We start from the raw sequence: 13,523 nt of genomic DNA on the forward strand, positions 1-13,523 counted from the left end.
AATGCACTGGGAAAAGGCAAGAGATGCATAAAGAGTGTGAAAGCTCACAGCTACAAATGGGTGGGCAGATTTACCACCTTCTCTCTGGAATCAGATTTGTCTGCCATCCGCGCTGGGTAGGAGACAGGCAGATCTGAGCTTTGGCTTAATTACACATAATTTGGGTGACAGCTGAAATGCAAACCTAAACATTCAATCAGTTAAAGATACACAAAATTAAGCATTTCACACAGTGTCCAACCCCTTCAATCTTGATTAATACTTTAATTATGTTAATTATACCATGGTTTCAAGCCCTGGGACTACAACAAGCAGGGGGTGGAGGTGGGGGAAGAGGCAGTCCTCTCACCAGTGCAGCTCAGGAATGATCGCGTTGGAATTAAAAGTATGAAGGCAATGTACAGGGGCAGAGATTCACAAATATGGGCTCACCCCGTTTCCTCCACGGCTCCCAGTGTCCCTGGAGGCTGAGCCCCGCATTCCCTCCTTCTCTGGGTACAGGGTGCATAGTAAGTGCTTAGTAAACATCTGTGGAATTGATTTTTACTCAGGGGTGGTGAAATTGTATCCCTGGAGATAAAAGGAAGTGAGTAGATATTGGATTCTACTTCGAGGTGGCAGTGACCAAAATTGTTGCTGACAGATGGGTGGGGTGGTAAGGAGCTTCATAGGAGCCAAGGAGGAGCAGGAGGGATGGAAAATGAGCAGGCTCGCAAGGCGTCCTCCTGATTCCTTGAAATCACTTCAGTTCTCTGGGCTCATTTTCCCTTCTGCCCCTCACGAATGAGGAGCAGGAGACTATAGCCTAGCCTAGTGTTTTCATGGATTCCTTAGAGACACCATGCATGTGTGTTGTGAGGAAAGGATATGTGGGGGGAACAATTCTGCTTTTATTCATGTATTTTTAAAAAGATTTATTTATTTGAAAGGCAGAGTGACAGAAAGAAGGAGAGACAGAGAGCAGTCATCCATCTGCTCATTCACTCCCCAAATGGCTGCAATGTCCAGTGCTGTCCCAGGCTGAATTCAGGAGATACAAGCTCCATCCAGGTCTCTCACATTGGTGGCAGGGGTCCAAGTACTTGAGTCATCTTCCATCACCTTCCTGGGTGCATATGCAGAGAGCTAGATCAGAAACAGAGCAGCTGGTACTTGAACTGGAGTTCAGATATGGGATGCTGTTGTTGCAGGTGATGGCTTAACTTGCCGTGCTACAATGCTGGCTTTGTGCATTTTTAAAATTAGTCATCTAAGATTTTCTTTCTAAAACTTGCTAAAGAGCTGCTTTGAGCCTCTCCACGTGCTGGCTTTTTCGACCTCCTATCCCCCACTGAGAGTCAGCTCTGACCTGGGTGAGAGATCTTCCATCTCTGGGGCAAACTCTGCACCTGTTCTGCCCCCCTGTTACAGGTGTGCGCATTTCCCCTCTCTCACCTGCTTTCCTAGCCTGCATGAGACTTTACTTCTTACTTCCCATTCCCTTGCTTACCTTGTGCTAAAATGACCTTCCTCCCTCTCTGAACCTGTCCCTGTCCTGCCATTCATATGGGTGCCTCCTCTGGGAAGTCTTTCCAGTCTCGTGTTCCTGACTCCATTACCAGTTTCTCAAGTGAGGAACCATTCAGCCTTCTCTTATGGCTGTCCTTCTACTCTGCTCAGACAGGACACACAGGTGACAGCTGGAGAAGTCCCACTTACCTCAGCACATGTCACAGTATTTGATGGGGGTTTGCCACATGCAATCAAGTGATCCTCCAGCCAGAGAGAGTTAAGTTGCTGAAACTATGACGATCAATAACTGGCCTTTAGATCTCCGGCTTTGTAGTTTGTTGAGTGAAAACATAAATGTCATTTGAGTGACAGCGCAAGATGGATTTTTAGGCGTTGCTCAGCTTGCATATTTAGAATCATCAGTTATAGGAAGTCTATTCTGTTTTTTATTCCCACATTCACGATCAGGGCTTATGGTCACACCATTTTATTATTATTACTGTTTTTATGAGACAGAAAGAAAGAAACAGAGCTCCCATCTGCTTGCTCACTCTACAAATGTCAATGACATCTGAGACTGGACCGGGCCAGAGCAGGTACCTGGGAACTCATAGCAGTTCTCCCACATGGGTGGCGGCGATTCAGTCACTTGAACCAACATCACAGCCTCCCAGACTGCACATGAGCAGGAAGCTGGAATCAAGGGTAGAGCCAGGACCCAAACCCAGGTACTCCGAGATGGAATGTGTCCCAAGTGGCTTCTTAACCACCAGGCAGAAGGCTCACCCTCCAAGGATCCTTTTAGCAGCATCAAACGAAACCTTGGGAATCTGAATCTGAAACAGAGGTGTGCTGTTTCCTTCAGAGAATGTTATGCTACTGATGAGAACTGGCCTCAGTGACTGGCCTTTCTGCCCAGAAATCCTTAGCTAAGCATCTTTAGAGCCATACAAATAACTCATGTTCTCCGACACCACTACTGTTCTTCCAGATATGCACAGTTGGGCACTGGAGCTCTCCCTGCAGGTCCTGGGTGGCCAATCCAAGTTGACAACTTACCACTCCTTCATTGTGAATCCTTCCCAGTGTGGAGCTAATGTCCGGAAAGGAAGCATCGTGGTCCAGCAGGAGGAAGAGAAGCCTCTTCATGTCACAGGACCTCATAGATTATTAAAAAGAAACATAGCCTGAGTCCATTCATCAGCAACTATGGACTGGTTATTATTTCAAGCCAAACTTCATTACAGAATACAGAAGTAACATATGGTGCAGCTTCTGCCCTTTGGAGTTTTCGTTTTGCATGGCACTGAAGTTGCAACCACAAACAACTGTAGAACAATATAAATAAAGATGAAGTTTTAACTGTGATTCCCAAGTTACAAAGGAATTTGGAAAGAGGAGAAATAACCATGCAAAATTAAAAGAGGCTAAACTAGGTTCTGTTTCTAACACCCAGAAATCCCTTTTGTTATTGTACAAGGCTGCCTTACTTGGAGGGAAAGTGAATGCCAGAGGACATTCAGTGAGCAGTAATTCATGCATACCCCCAGTAAAAATGTGAATATTACCAACCACCCTTCTGGCAAGCAAGCAAGAGATAACTAGGATTCTACTCTGAACTAACAATAATTTCAGCCAAAATGCAAAGCAGCTTCATGTTTTCATTAGGCACTGTATTTTATTGCAAGTAAATGTATGATTTTTGAGTCACTTTTAGATATTGAAATTAGCTTCGAGAAAAACCTGTTTAGTACATTTTTGGGACCACTAGGGATAGTCAACCCACGCTGGGGACCTTATACTAAGGAATGTGCTCATAATCTTGGGAGAAAATCAAGACTAATACATGTAGTAAGTGGGTTTGGTCAAGCAATGAGGTGGGGAAGTGGAAGTATGCAGAGGAAGAGGGGCAGGATCCATCAGTTCAGTCCCTTCCGTGTCCCACTGTTGGTTGTTCTAAGGCCAATCGTCTCACATCTTTCCTGCCTCAATTTTTGAGGCCATACTTTGCCTTATAAATGAGTCAGGATGGACCATGATTTTTTGAATTGTGTTCTGTTTTGCATCTCATCACCAAAATGCACGCTAATCTTTGCAAATGTAATCCTCAGCTTTATTGAGGAATTTCCCAACTCTTGAATGTCTTTAGTTATGGTCACAGCTTTTGAATACAAAATAGGTGATTTTTGAAGGTGTCTATGTCTTTGGCTGATGTGCAGACCTGTTTAGCATTGGTATCTATGCCACCTTCCGCTAGGCAAGGTACTTCTCTCCATCAGCTGTTACCCAGTTTGGATGTGCCATCAGGGAGCTTGCTTTGGCCACAATGAATTTCAGTGGAAGATACTGCCTTTGTGATTTTGCCCAAGACCTTGGTTGTATCTGTTTAATAAAATTAGAACATATATCATATGAGAAGGGAGAGTAATTATCTCCGTTAGTTGTAATCTCCTGAAATTCAAACACATGACAAAAAGATTTCTCTTCAATGGCAAAGTTATAGACTTGGTGGTTAATTAAACATCTTTTCTAATCAAATTAGCTTTCATTTCCTAAGTACGGTTTTTAACCTGGAAGTGGCTTTAAAACATTGTTTCTTTCAGCCATCACCTGTGAAAGGAAAGATAATGTCCCGTCAGCGGACTCCTCTAACAGTGAATAATTATTCTTTGTTTGACTGCAAATGCACATTCCTGAAATAATATATTCGTAAAGTTTCATAAATTATTTCAAGATGTATTAAAGAGCATTGGAAATAGTTCTTCTCCCTCCAGGAGGTTGCCAAGAGGAAGTTTTGTCCTTTAAAATCTGAAACAAATTATTATTCACTGGGGAAATTTCATCAGAGCTTGCCCTGTCCCAGCTGACAGGGACAATTTGCAGCAACCTGATCATGGTAATGCTTTTAAAATTTACAGATACTCTAAGCAGAGCAATTTTTAAAAATTAAAAGCATGGATAGAATGAATTGCATGCGTAGGGGTCACGTAAAGTTAGGGGTATCATACATAGACCTGGATCAGGGCCTGCTTTCCAGCTGCCTGGGTTACGTGTTACATCATGGGCCCATGGAGGGAAAGGGGACAGGTATGTCTCCGCTTGCATCCCCCCTAACTGCTCTTAGGCGTAATTCTTCTGAGGCTTTCCACCTGGCTATGATCTTCAGCATAATAAAGCACAAAGGCTGCTTGCTAGGGGTTAGGACAAAGCAGTCCTCATCCCAGAAATCACATCATAATTTTAAAACACCACTGTCGTCTTCTCTGTGCAATGAAAAGTTGGTTTGAATAATCTTCTATATCCCTGTTTTTATTTGTTTATTTGAAGGGCAGAGAGAGAGAGAGAGAGAGGAAGAAAAAGTATCTTTATCCTATTCTTTACTCCCCAAATAGCTGCAAAGGCTTGGGCTATTCCAGGCCAAAGCCTGGAATTCCATCCAGGTCTCCCTCATGGGTGGCCAGGGCCTAAGAGCTTGAGCCATGCTCTGCTGCTTTCTGAGGTGTATTAACAGGGAGCTGGATCAGAAGTGGAGCCAATAAGAGTTGAACTGGTGCTCAGATGTGTGATGCCGATGTTGCAAGGAGCTGATTAACTCACTGAGTCACAGCACTGGTCCCCCATGTCCCTTCTAATTCTAACATTTTGTGCTTTTATGATTAAAGTGTTACTTGAACAAAATCGCTTATGGAGCACTTGTTCTTTGCAAGCCTTGTATTCCATGTAATTTCTACCAACTGAAGATAACTGCTGTCTACTTAGGGTAGTATTTCTTAACAGTTCACTTTTTGTTTTCCCTGACTGTTGAATAGAATGGCTGTGGCATAGGGAAATATCGTGTCTCCATCTCAACTGAAATCTAAAGCAAGGAAAAAAGAAGCCAAAGGAAGCCAGCGCTCTGTTGGACACTCTTAATGTGCCCAGACCTGAACTGGGTGATTTTGCAGCTTTTGTTTTCTGCCTTGAGAGTCAAGTACAGGACTGAGAACGGCAGAGCCCTCAGTAAATTCCTCCTGGATTAAACAGAACTACCTGCTGCATAACTAATAGGGCTGGAGTTTAGAAAGAAAATCAGTTTCTTTGCAGCTGTTTTTACAACCTGCCTTCAGAAACCTAGTTCTAAAAGATCATCTCACAGCCAGTTAAAATGTTAAGTTAAAACCTCTTGGGTGAGAATGGCGAATGTAAAAGGTTGGTCTTGGGTATCACCAGGACTTGAAGACATGGGCCAGAGCAGTTTCATGGTGTATTACTCTGTCCAGTCATGGACCAGAATGTCCATAAGCACATGCTTTGTGTTAAGTAGTGGACTGGCTTGGCTATTCTTGTGCTCCAGGAAGCATCAGAGTTTGTTTTGAAGGATGGGAGAAGTGGGGCATGGCCCTGCCAGAGGAGGCAGATGGAGGCATGTGTGCTGTCATGCCCAAGCCAAGGCAGACATGGCTAGTTGATCACAGCTCTCATGCAGAGTTCAAACAGCTCCGGAATCCTTTTACTGGAGCTCCAGACTGTCATTTTCAAACAAATGTTAGCATAGGAGAAGAAATCTATTTCTTGTGATATGGTCTAAGTAGACTTTTTCTTCAAAATATGTGTGCATCTGTCACATTTATGAGTCATTCAAATCCTTTCTTTAAGTGCATGACATGAGTTTCCGAAAGGACACAGTCATAATCATTATTTTTTCTTCTGCCTCACAAGTTATCAACATCCCATTGCTACTTAACCCCGTTGGTCTTGAAAAGGGGAAAATGGAAGGAATGTTGTGTGAAGCGATCATAACATGGGCATCTGTGGGAACCGAGCTCAGATGTGGCACATGGACACCAGTGTGTATCCAGAGCATTTAAAAGTAGTGGAGTACAGATGTATGAGGGATCATCACAAAGTTCATGGAAAATGCATATTGCACATTGGATTCAGACTTTCAAATAAACATCTATTAATGCCATATTTTCATGAACTTTTACATTACAACACAATGAGTCTTGGGATCATTGGACTTGAGTGAAAACAGAGAGGGTGACACCTTTAACAATGTGATTTATACAAATTAAAAATGTGTGTATACAAAGAGTTCTTTCACAAGTCACAGAAATTTTTGAGTATAGAATAAAATATTTTATTTTTGATCCATCAAAATGAAGAAGTGTGCATGTCACAAGAAACCTTAAAAATGGAAAAGTTAATAAATTAGAAGATAGCTTGCACAACTGATAATGGGTGAGTATTAAGAATATATAAAGAACTGGCCGGCGCCGTGGCTCACTAGGCTAATCCTCCGCCTAGCGGCGCCGGCACACCGGGTTCTAGTCCCGGTCGGGGCGCCGGATTCTGTCCCGGTTGCCCCTCTTCCAGGCCAGCCCTCTGCTGTGGCCAGGGAGTGCAGTGGAGGATGGCCCAGGTGCTTGGGCCCTGCACCCCATGGGAGACCAGGAAAAGCACCTGGCTCCTGGCTCCTGCCATCGGATCAGCGTGGTGCGCCGGCCGCAGTGCGCCAGCCGTGGCGGCCATTGGAGGGTGAACCAACGGCAAAAGGAAGACCTTTCTCTCTGTCTCTCTCTCTCACTGTCCACTCTGCCTGTCAAAAAAAAAAAAAAAAAAAAAAAAAAGAATATATAAAGAACTGCCATAAACCTGTGAGAAAACTATAGACAACTCAATAGAGAAAAAAAAAAAAAAAAACAAAGATAGAGACATTTTTTCAGAGAAAGAAATATTTATGGCCAGTTATCTTGGGAAGGGATACGCTCAACTCTGCCAATGATAGGGAACCATAAAGAAAATCAAATAACAGTATATTTTCTTTTTTGAAATAAAAATATTTATTTTAAAGACAAAATTACAGAGAGAGAGAGAAGGAGGGAGGGAGGGAGGGAGAGAGAGGGAGATGGAGAGGGAGAGGTGTCTTCAGTCTGCTGGATCACTCCCCGAAGAGCTGTAACTGCCAGGGCTGGGCCAGGCATAAGCCAGTAGCCTGGGATTCCATCATGGTTTCCCCTGTGTGTGGCAGGATCTCAAGCACTGTCATCTTCTGTTGGCTTCTCAAGTGCACTGTAAGGGAACTGCACCCAAAGTGGAGCAGCTGGGGCTTGAACCAGCTCTCCGGGATGCTGGAGTGGCAAGTGACAACCCACTCCCAATAATGCTGGCCCCAATAATGGTATTTTTTCCATACAAGACAAAACTTTTTAAAACAATCAAATATTGGAGGGAATGTAGACCTACGGGAACACTTTTATGTTGCAGACAGGAGTAGAGATTGGTACAGATTTTTCTAAAGTTGAACCTTAATATACTTCATGATCCCAGCAGATCCACTGTAAAACAGGAAACATGGAACTGTTACCTATGTGATGGGGTAAAGAAAATTACTAGAATTGCTATTTTTTGTATCAGAAACCTGAAAACAAAGTTCTATCAGTGTACAGATTAATTAATTGCATGTACGTGTAGTGGATATTACACAGCAGGCAAAGCAAATGAAATGGCACATGTCAACACTGTGTGTCTTTCAATATGGCATAAAGTGAGAAACACATGTTTTGCTTTCATGTAATAGAAGGATCTACACCAAATCCCTCAAAATCATTGCCTGTGAGGGGGCACATGACAGCAGGGATGGAGGATAAAAGGAAAATATTTTTAAAATGTGCTGACTATGTAAACATGTTTTACATGTGTTAATAAGTGTATGTGTGGTTGTGCATGTATGCTTACAGTCTAAGAATATTTTTTCAGTCTTAAGGCCGAATTGTTTGGCGCAATGGAGGTCTAACGGTCTAACGGTACTGTTGGGACATGATGGAAGAGATTTCACAGACAGGGTCCGTGCCCCAAAATTGTAGCCCATAAATTTGGCAGCTAAGCTTTCAAACGCAACATTAAAGATTAATCCTTTGAAGCTAAGGCATGTGTCTCCCAAGAGCAACCTTGCAATTTGCTATTAAACTAGACAATACTGAGGCCTTCTTGTGTGACGGGGTTATCTGATGATGGAATAGGATCTGGAGGGTGTAGGAAACAGAGTGATGAGTTTGGTGTGAGGCAGATCCAGAGCTACTTGTACACAGAGAGGATTGTGGCAAGGAGGACAATGTGGGATCCCTGAGCACCTAAAGATATTGGCACCATGCATGGGAGGGAGAAGGGAATAGGATTTTCTGCTACTTTTGTATTGCTTTATCATGAATCAGCGGAAAACATGCCAGAGATGGACAAGGTAGGGGAAGGATGAGGTTAGAAAGGTGGGAGTAATTTGACCTTTTCACTGCTTTCTACCTCAAGCATCACATGACATTCGTTCCCCGAGTGGCCGCCTCGTCTGCTTTTAGTTCCCATTTTAAAATGCAAACCACACATCACTCCTCTTGCTTCACATCGTGAGATGTCTACAGTCTTGAAGGTACCGGAGTCCATCAGAAGTGCCATCCAAGCCCGACAGAGAGAAAGAAAGAAGACCGCAGAACGTGGACCTGCTGCCATCTTTGTGACCTTCCACAGCGTTTCATCCTGACACCATGCCATCCAGGGACACTGAATGGCAATAGCTGCCCAGTGAGGGCCTGGCAGGCACGTAGGACGCCTGCATCTGGAGTGGAGTTGGCTATTGTAATACTTAGTGAATGGAATTTCATTAGGTCCTTATCTGTGTGCAGTGAGGAAAAGAGGTCCTTTTACACAGTGCTTGTAATGGAGTGGAAAATTGCATTTCCCCCTCGCCCGAACAGTGCCATTAGTGGGGAGGCAGGCAGTCTGCAGAGAGAGGGAAGCCACCTCGGGCGGTGAAGGGCTGACAGCCCAAGTGATGGCAGTGCTGAGAGACCCGGAAGATATTAAAATAAAAACAGGTTGTGTTGTTCTTTTTGTCCTGTAGCGGTTCTTCCCAGCCACGCAGGCAGTGATTGGATTTGAAACACCGAGAAAAACATGTTAAGTAAGAAATTGTTTAAATAAAGTTGTTTGAGGTTGGAGCTGTCCCCCAGGCATTGAGGGGAATGTGAGTTAGCTGCCTGCAACTGAGCCCTATCCAAGGGGCACCATGTTCTTTGAGTCAGGCAGCTGTGCAGGAAATTTAAGAAGGGGCAGATCCAATTGGGCCCACTTCCTGAGCTGTCCAAGTGGGTCCTAGCCCCACTGGCTGGAGCGTCAGGGACTCCGAGCCACATTGTCACTCTTCCCGCATTCTGTCACTTGCAGGTGTGAAGAGCTAGGAAGCAAGGTGCATAAAAACCAGAGAAATCCACTCAGCTCTGGGGACATTCTTGTTTCTAAGCTGATAGAAAGAGGGTTTCTTCCTTGGAGGACCAGTGTCAGGTACAGTCCCATGGCTAGCTGCCAGTGCAAAGGTGGACGAGGTGACAAGCTAGTTCCTGGGGCAGTCATAGGCCAAGGAGAAGATGAGCTATGTGCCCACTGGCCCCAGGTGGACACCAAGTACAAAGTCGCACGTACCAGGGGTGTTCGAAGCTGTAAGCACAAAAGCCTTTTGTGATTGTGTGAGGGCCCTGGGAAGGTAGAATTAGAAAACCAAACAGAGGAACCATTAGAATATTCCATATTTGAGCTATACAAAGCCTTCAAAATTATCTGGTCCAATCATCTTATAAGCAAGAGAATTTCTTTCCCTTGTGGTGTAAATATCAAAGTAAAGTCCCTGTTTCTGTCATATTCTGCTTTTATTTATGAGAGTTTTTCAAAGAGTCCCTGGAAAATGTTGTTATGAAAAACCACGCATGAATTTCAATATTTATTTGCACCAAAATGAACTTATATTTCCATTTTCTCCATCTACTTTTTGAAGTACCTTTGTATCCAACATGGACTGAATGTTTGTGTCTCCCCCAAAATTCATATGTGAAAATCCTAATTCCAAGGTGATGTTGCTAGGATGTAGGGCCTTTGGAGGTCATTAAGTAATGAGGGGGAAGCCATCATCAATGGGATTAGTGCCTTCCATAAGAACTTCCAGACAGCTTTCCCACTGTCTCTCTTTCTATCTCTATTTTTTGTTACTTAGATTTATCTGTTTATTTGAGAGGCAGAACATGTAGATTATGTGTGTGTGTGTGTATATATATATAATTATGTATATATATATATACATTCCCTGGTTCTGCCTTTCAAATCTCAAATAAATATATATATTTATAAATAATAAAGGCAAGTATGTCTCTCAAATAAATATATATATACATTTCATGTTTCTGTGTGTATGTGTGTGTGTGTGTGTGTGTGTGTATATATATATATATATATATATAGAGAGAGAGAGAGAGAGAGAGAGAGAGAGATCTTCCATCTACTGGTTCACTTCCCAAATGGCTGCAATGGTTAGAGCTATGCAGATCCAGAGCCAGGAGCCTCCACTGGGTCTCCCACAGAGGCCCAGGGTCCCAAGCACTCAGGCCATCAGCAAGGAGCTGGGTGGGAAGAGGAGTAGCTAGGACTGGAACTGGTGCACCCACGGGATTCCAGCACTGCAGGTAGAGGCCCAACCTATTACACCACAGGCCTGCCCACTGTCCTACATGGGTGAACACAATGAGAAGTTGGCTGTCTGCACCCCAAAAATGCGACTTTATGAGAACTTAACCAGCTGGCACCCCAATCACAGATAGCTCAGTAAAGTGAGATAAAATGCCCATTGTGAAAGCCAACCATCTGGTCTGGGTGCTTTCTTAGAGTAATTGAGCTGACTATAGCCTTCTTTCACTTGCTCTTTCGGGAAAGTTTCTTTCTTCTTGGTTCATGCCTTTCTATTTTTCCCTACCAGACTTTGAAGATTGATTGTGATCAGCTACTTTCTTTTTTTTAGATTATTTATTTATTTGAAAGTCAGTTACATAGAGAGAGGAGAGGCAGAGAGAGAGAGAGAGGTCTTCCATCCGATGGTTCACTCCCCAATTGGCCGCAATAGCCGGAGCTGCGCCGATCAGGAGCCAGGAGCTTCTTCCAGGTCTCCCATGTGGGTGCAGGGGCCCAAGGACTTGGGCCATCCTCCACTGCTTTCCCAGGCCATAGCAGAGAGCTGGATCAGAAGTGGAGCAGCCAGGACTCGAACCAGCTGCTGCAGACAGCACTGCAGGTGGCGGCTTTACCTGCTATGCCACAGCGCCGGCCCCAAAAACTTCTAATTTGACATGTAACTTCATCTGTGTCTGGGCAGTGAACTCAGACTTAAGGTATGGTCCACATGGGGAAACCTGTCACACCATACCATAGGACGCTATTGAAGGGCATACTTCTTCATTTCCTACCCCCTTTTATCCATGCTTTGTATACTTTTTTTTTTTTTTTTTTTGACAGGCAGAGTGGACAGTGAGAGAGACAGACAGAGAGAAAGGTCTTCCTTTTGCCGTTGGTTCACCCTCCAATGGCTGCCGCAGCCGGCGCACTGCGGCCGGCGCACCGCGCAGATCCGATGGCAGGAGCCAGGAGCCAGGTGCTTTTCCTGGTCTCCCATGGGGTGCAGGGCCCAAGCACCTGGGCCATCCTCCACTGTACTCCCTGGCCACAGCAGAGGGCTGGCCTGGAAGAGGGGCAACCGGGACAGAATCCGGCGCCCCGACCGGGACTAGAACCCGGTGTGCCGGCGCCGCTAGGCGGAGGATTAGCCTAGTGAGCCGCGGCGCCGGCCTGTATACTTTTTCTTAAGAACATGATCCATGCATTTGAGTCTATGTTTCCTTATAATGGAGCACATTTGAGATGTCTGGTTCTGGTAAGACCCCACCTTGGAGTAAAGTCCTAGAACCCACAAAGCCATCGAACTTTTCACACATTCATTATCTTTACGTGCTGCTAGTCATTGTGCCAGATTTCAGTGCACACTGGCAAATGAATCAAGGATTGAGAAACTCAAGCACTGAAGAAGAAAAGTCACAAAAAGCCTGCCAGTTTGTCCCCCTGTTCCCTGGACCTCATGGTGGTGTGGATTCCTTTAGCCTGCATTAGTTCAGAAAAGCAAGAGGTGGTTATGTTCTATGCAATTCTGTGAGGTGTGAATGGCAAACAGGAATTTTGAGTGGTTATACATGTTGTCATGCTTTGGTTTGCCATGTGCCTCCTTGAGCTCAAAGTCTTTCCAAGGAGAAATATCAGTAAAATGCACTGAAGTGCTGGCTGTGGATGTTTTTTGTTTTAGTTATTTGAGGTTTTGACAGTCACTCTAAATCTGTTTTTAGGCAAGTGTGTCTTAAAGCACTCAGCTTCTCAGTGTTCTCCCTCCTTCCTCAGCTGCTGTGTTGCGATTGGTTCCATGAACGTAGAAGTGCACACTGTACCTACGAATTAATATTTTTCCTTAAGTAGGAGTCATGTAGGACTTTAGAAAGCAGAGCATGGGGCTGGTACTGTGGCACAACAGATAAAGCCACCACCGGCAATGGCAGCATCCCATATGGGCGCCGGTTTGTGTCCTGGCTGCTCTACTTCTCATCCAGCTCCCTGCTAATGGCCTGGGAGAATCAGCAGAGGATGCCCCAGGTGCTTGGGGCCCTGCTACCCAGGTGAGAGACCCAAAAGAAGCTCCTGGCTTTAGCTTGGTCATTGCAGCCATCTAGGGGGTTAACCAGCAGATGGAAGATCTTTCTCTCTGTTTCTCCCTCTCTAACTCTTTCAGAAAAGTAAATAAATAAAAAGCAAAGCAAAATGATGGGGTGGAGAGTAGTGACTTTCTTAAGACCCTGATAGGGTGATTTTTGTTACAAAAGAAGATCTTGGGCAAATACTATAGAACTTCTTATAATCAGCTGAATTTCCTTTTTGAGATTACCCTATGGATGACTGACTCACTTGGGTATAGTCCAGGGAATCCCAAGATTCATCCTCCATCTTGTTTAGTGTAACCAATAGTGGCTCTCTGAGGAAAGGAGAGTGGTTGGTTGGTTTAATAGCTAGTCAACATTATAGTATTTGATTAAATAGTGGTTGAGTGTAAGACACTGTTTAGCCATGAGAGAGATAGAAGAAGAAAGACTCATGTGTGGCTTGGAAGATAGGAGATGTACCTGGAGCCTACAGCTTCCTATATC

The 13,523-nt window shown here is 44.3% G+C and overlaps 1 protein-coding gene across 15 annotated transcripts in view; it reads left to right on the forward strand.

Moving 5' to 3' along the window:
* LRMDA (leucine rich melanocyte differentiation associated) overlaps positions 1-13,523 on the forward strand; it is a 1,125,029-nt gene that overhangs the window by 803,525 nt on the left and 307,981 nt on the right. The window contains exon 4 of one of the 15 annotated variants that reach the window (XM_089313530.1): positions 8,776-9,707. The exons of the other annotated variants lie outside the window; for them this stretch is intronic. Within the exon in view, the coding sequence (XP_089169656.1) occupies positions 8,776-8,874 (99 nt within the window). The 3' untranslated portion in view covers positions 8,875-9,707. Of the gene's footprint in view, positions 1-8,775; positions 9,708-13,523 lie in introns of those variants that run through there. 15 annotated transcript variants of the gene reach the window in all.

This window comes from Oryctolagus cuniculus, chromosome 15 (assembly GCF_051225735.1).
Source record: "Oryctolagus cuniculus isolate XC-2025 breed Fujian yellow rabbit chromosome 15, ASM5122573v1, whole genome shotgun sequence".
In the NCBI taxonomy this organism is placed as follows: Eukaryota; Metazoa; Chordata; class Mammalia; order Lagomorpha; family Leporidae; genus Oryctolagus; species Oryctolagus cuniculus.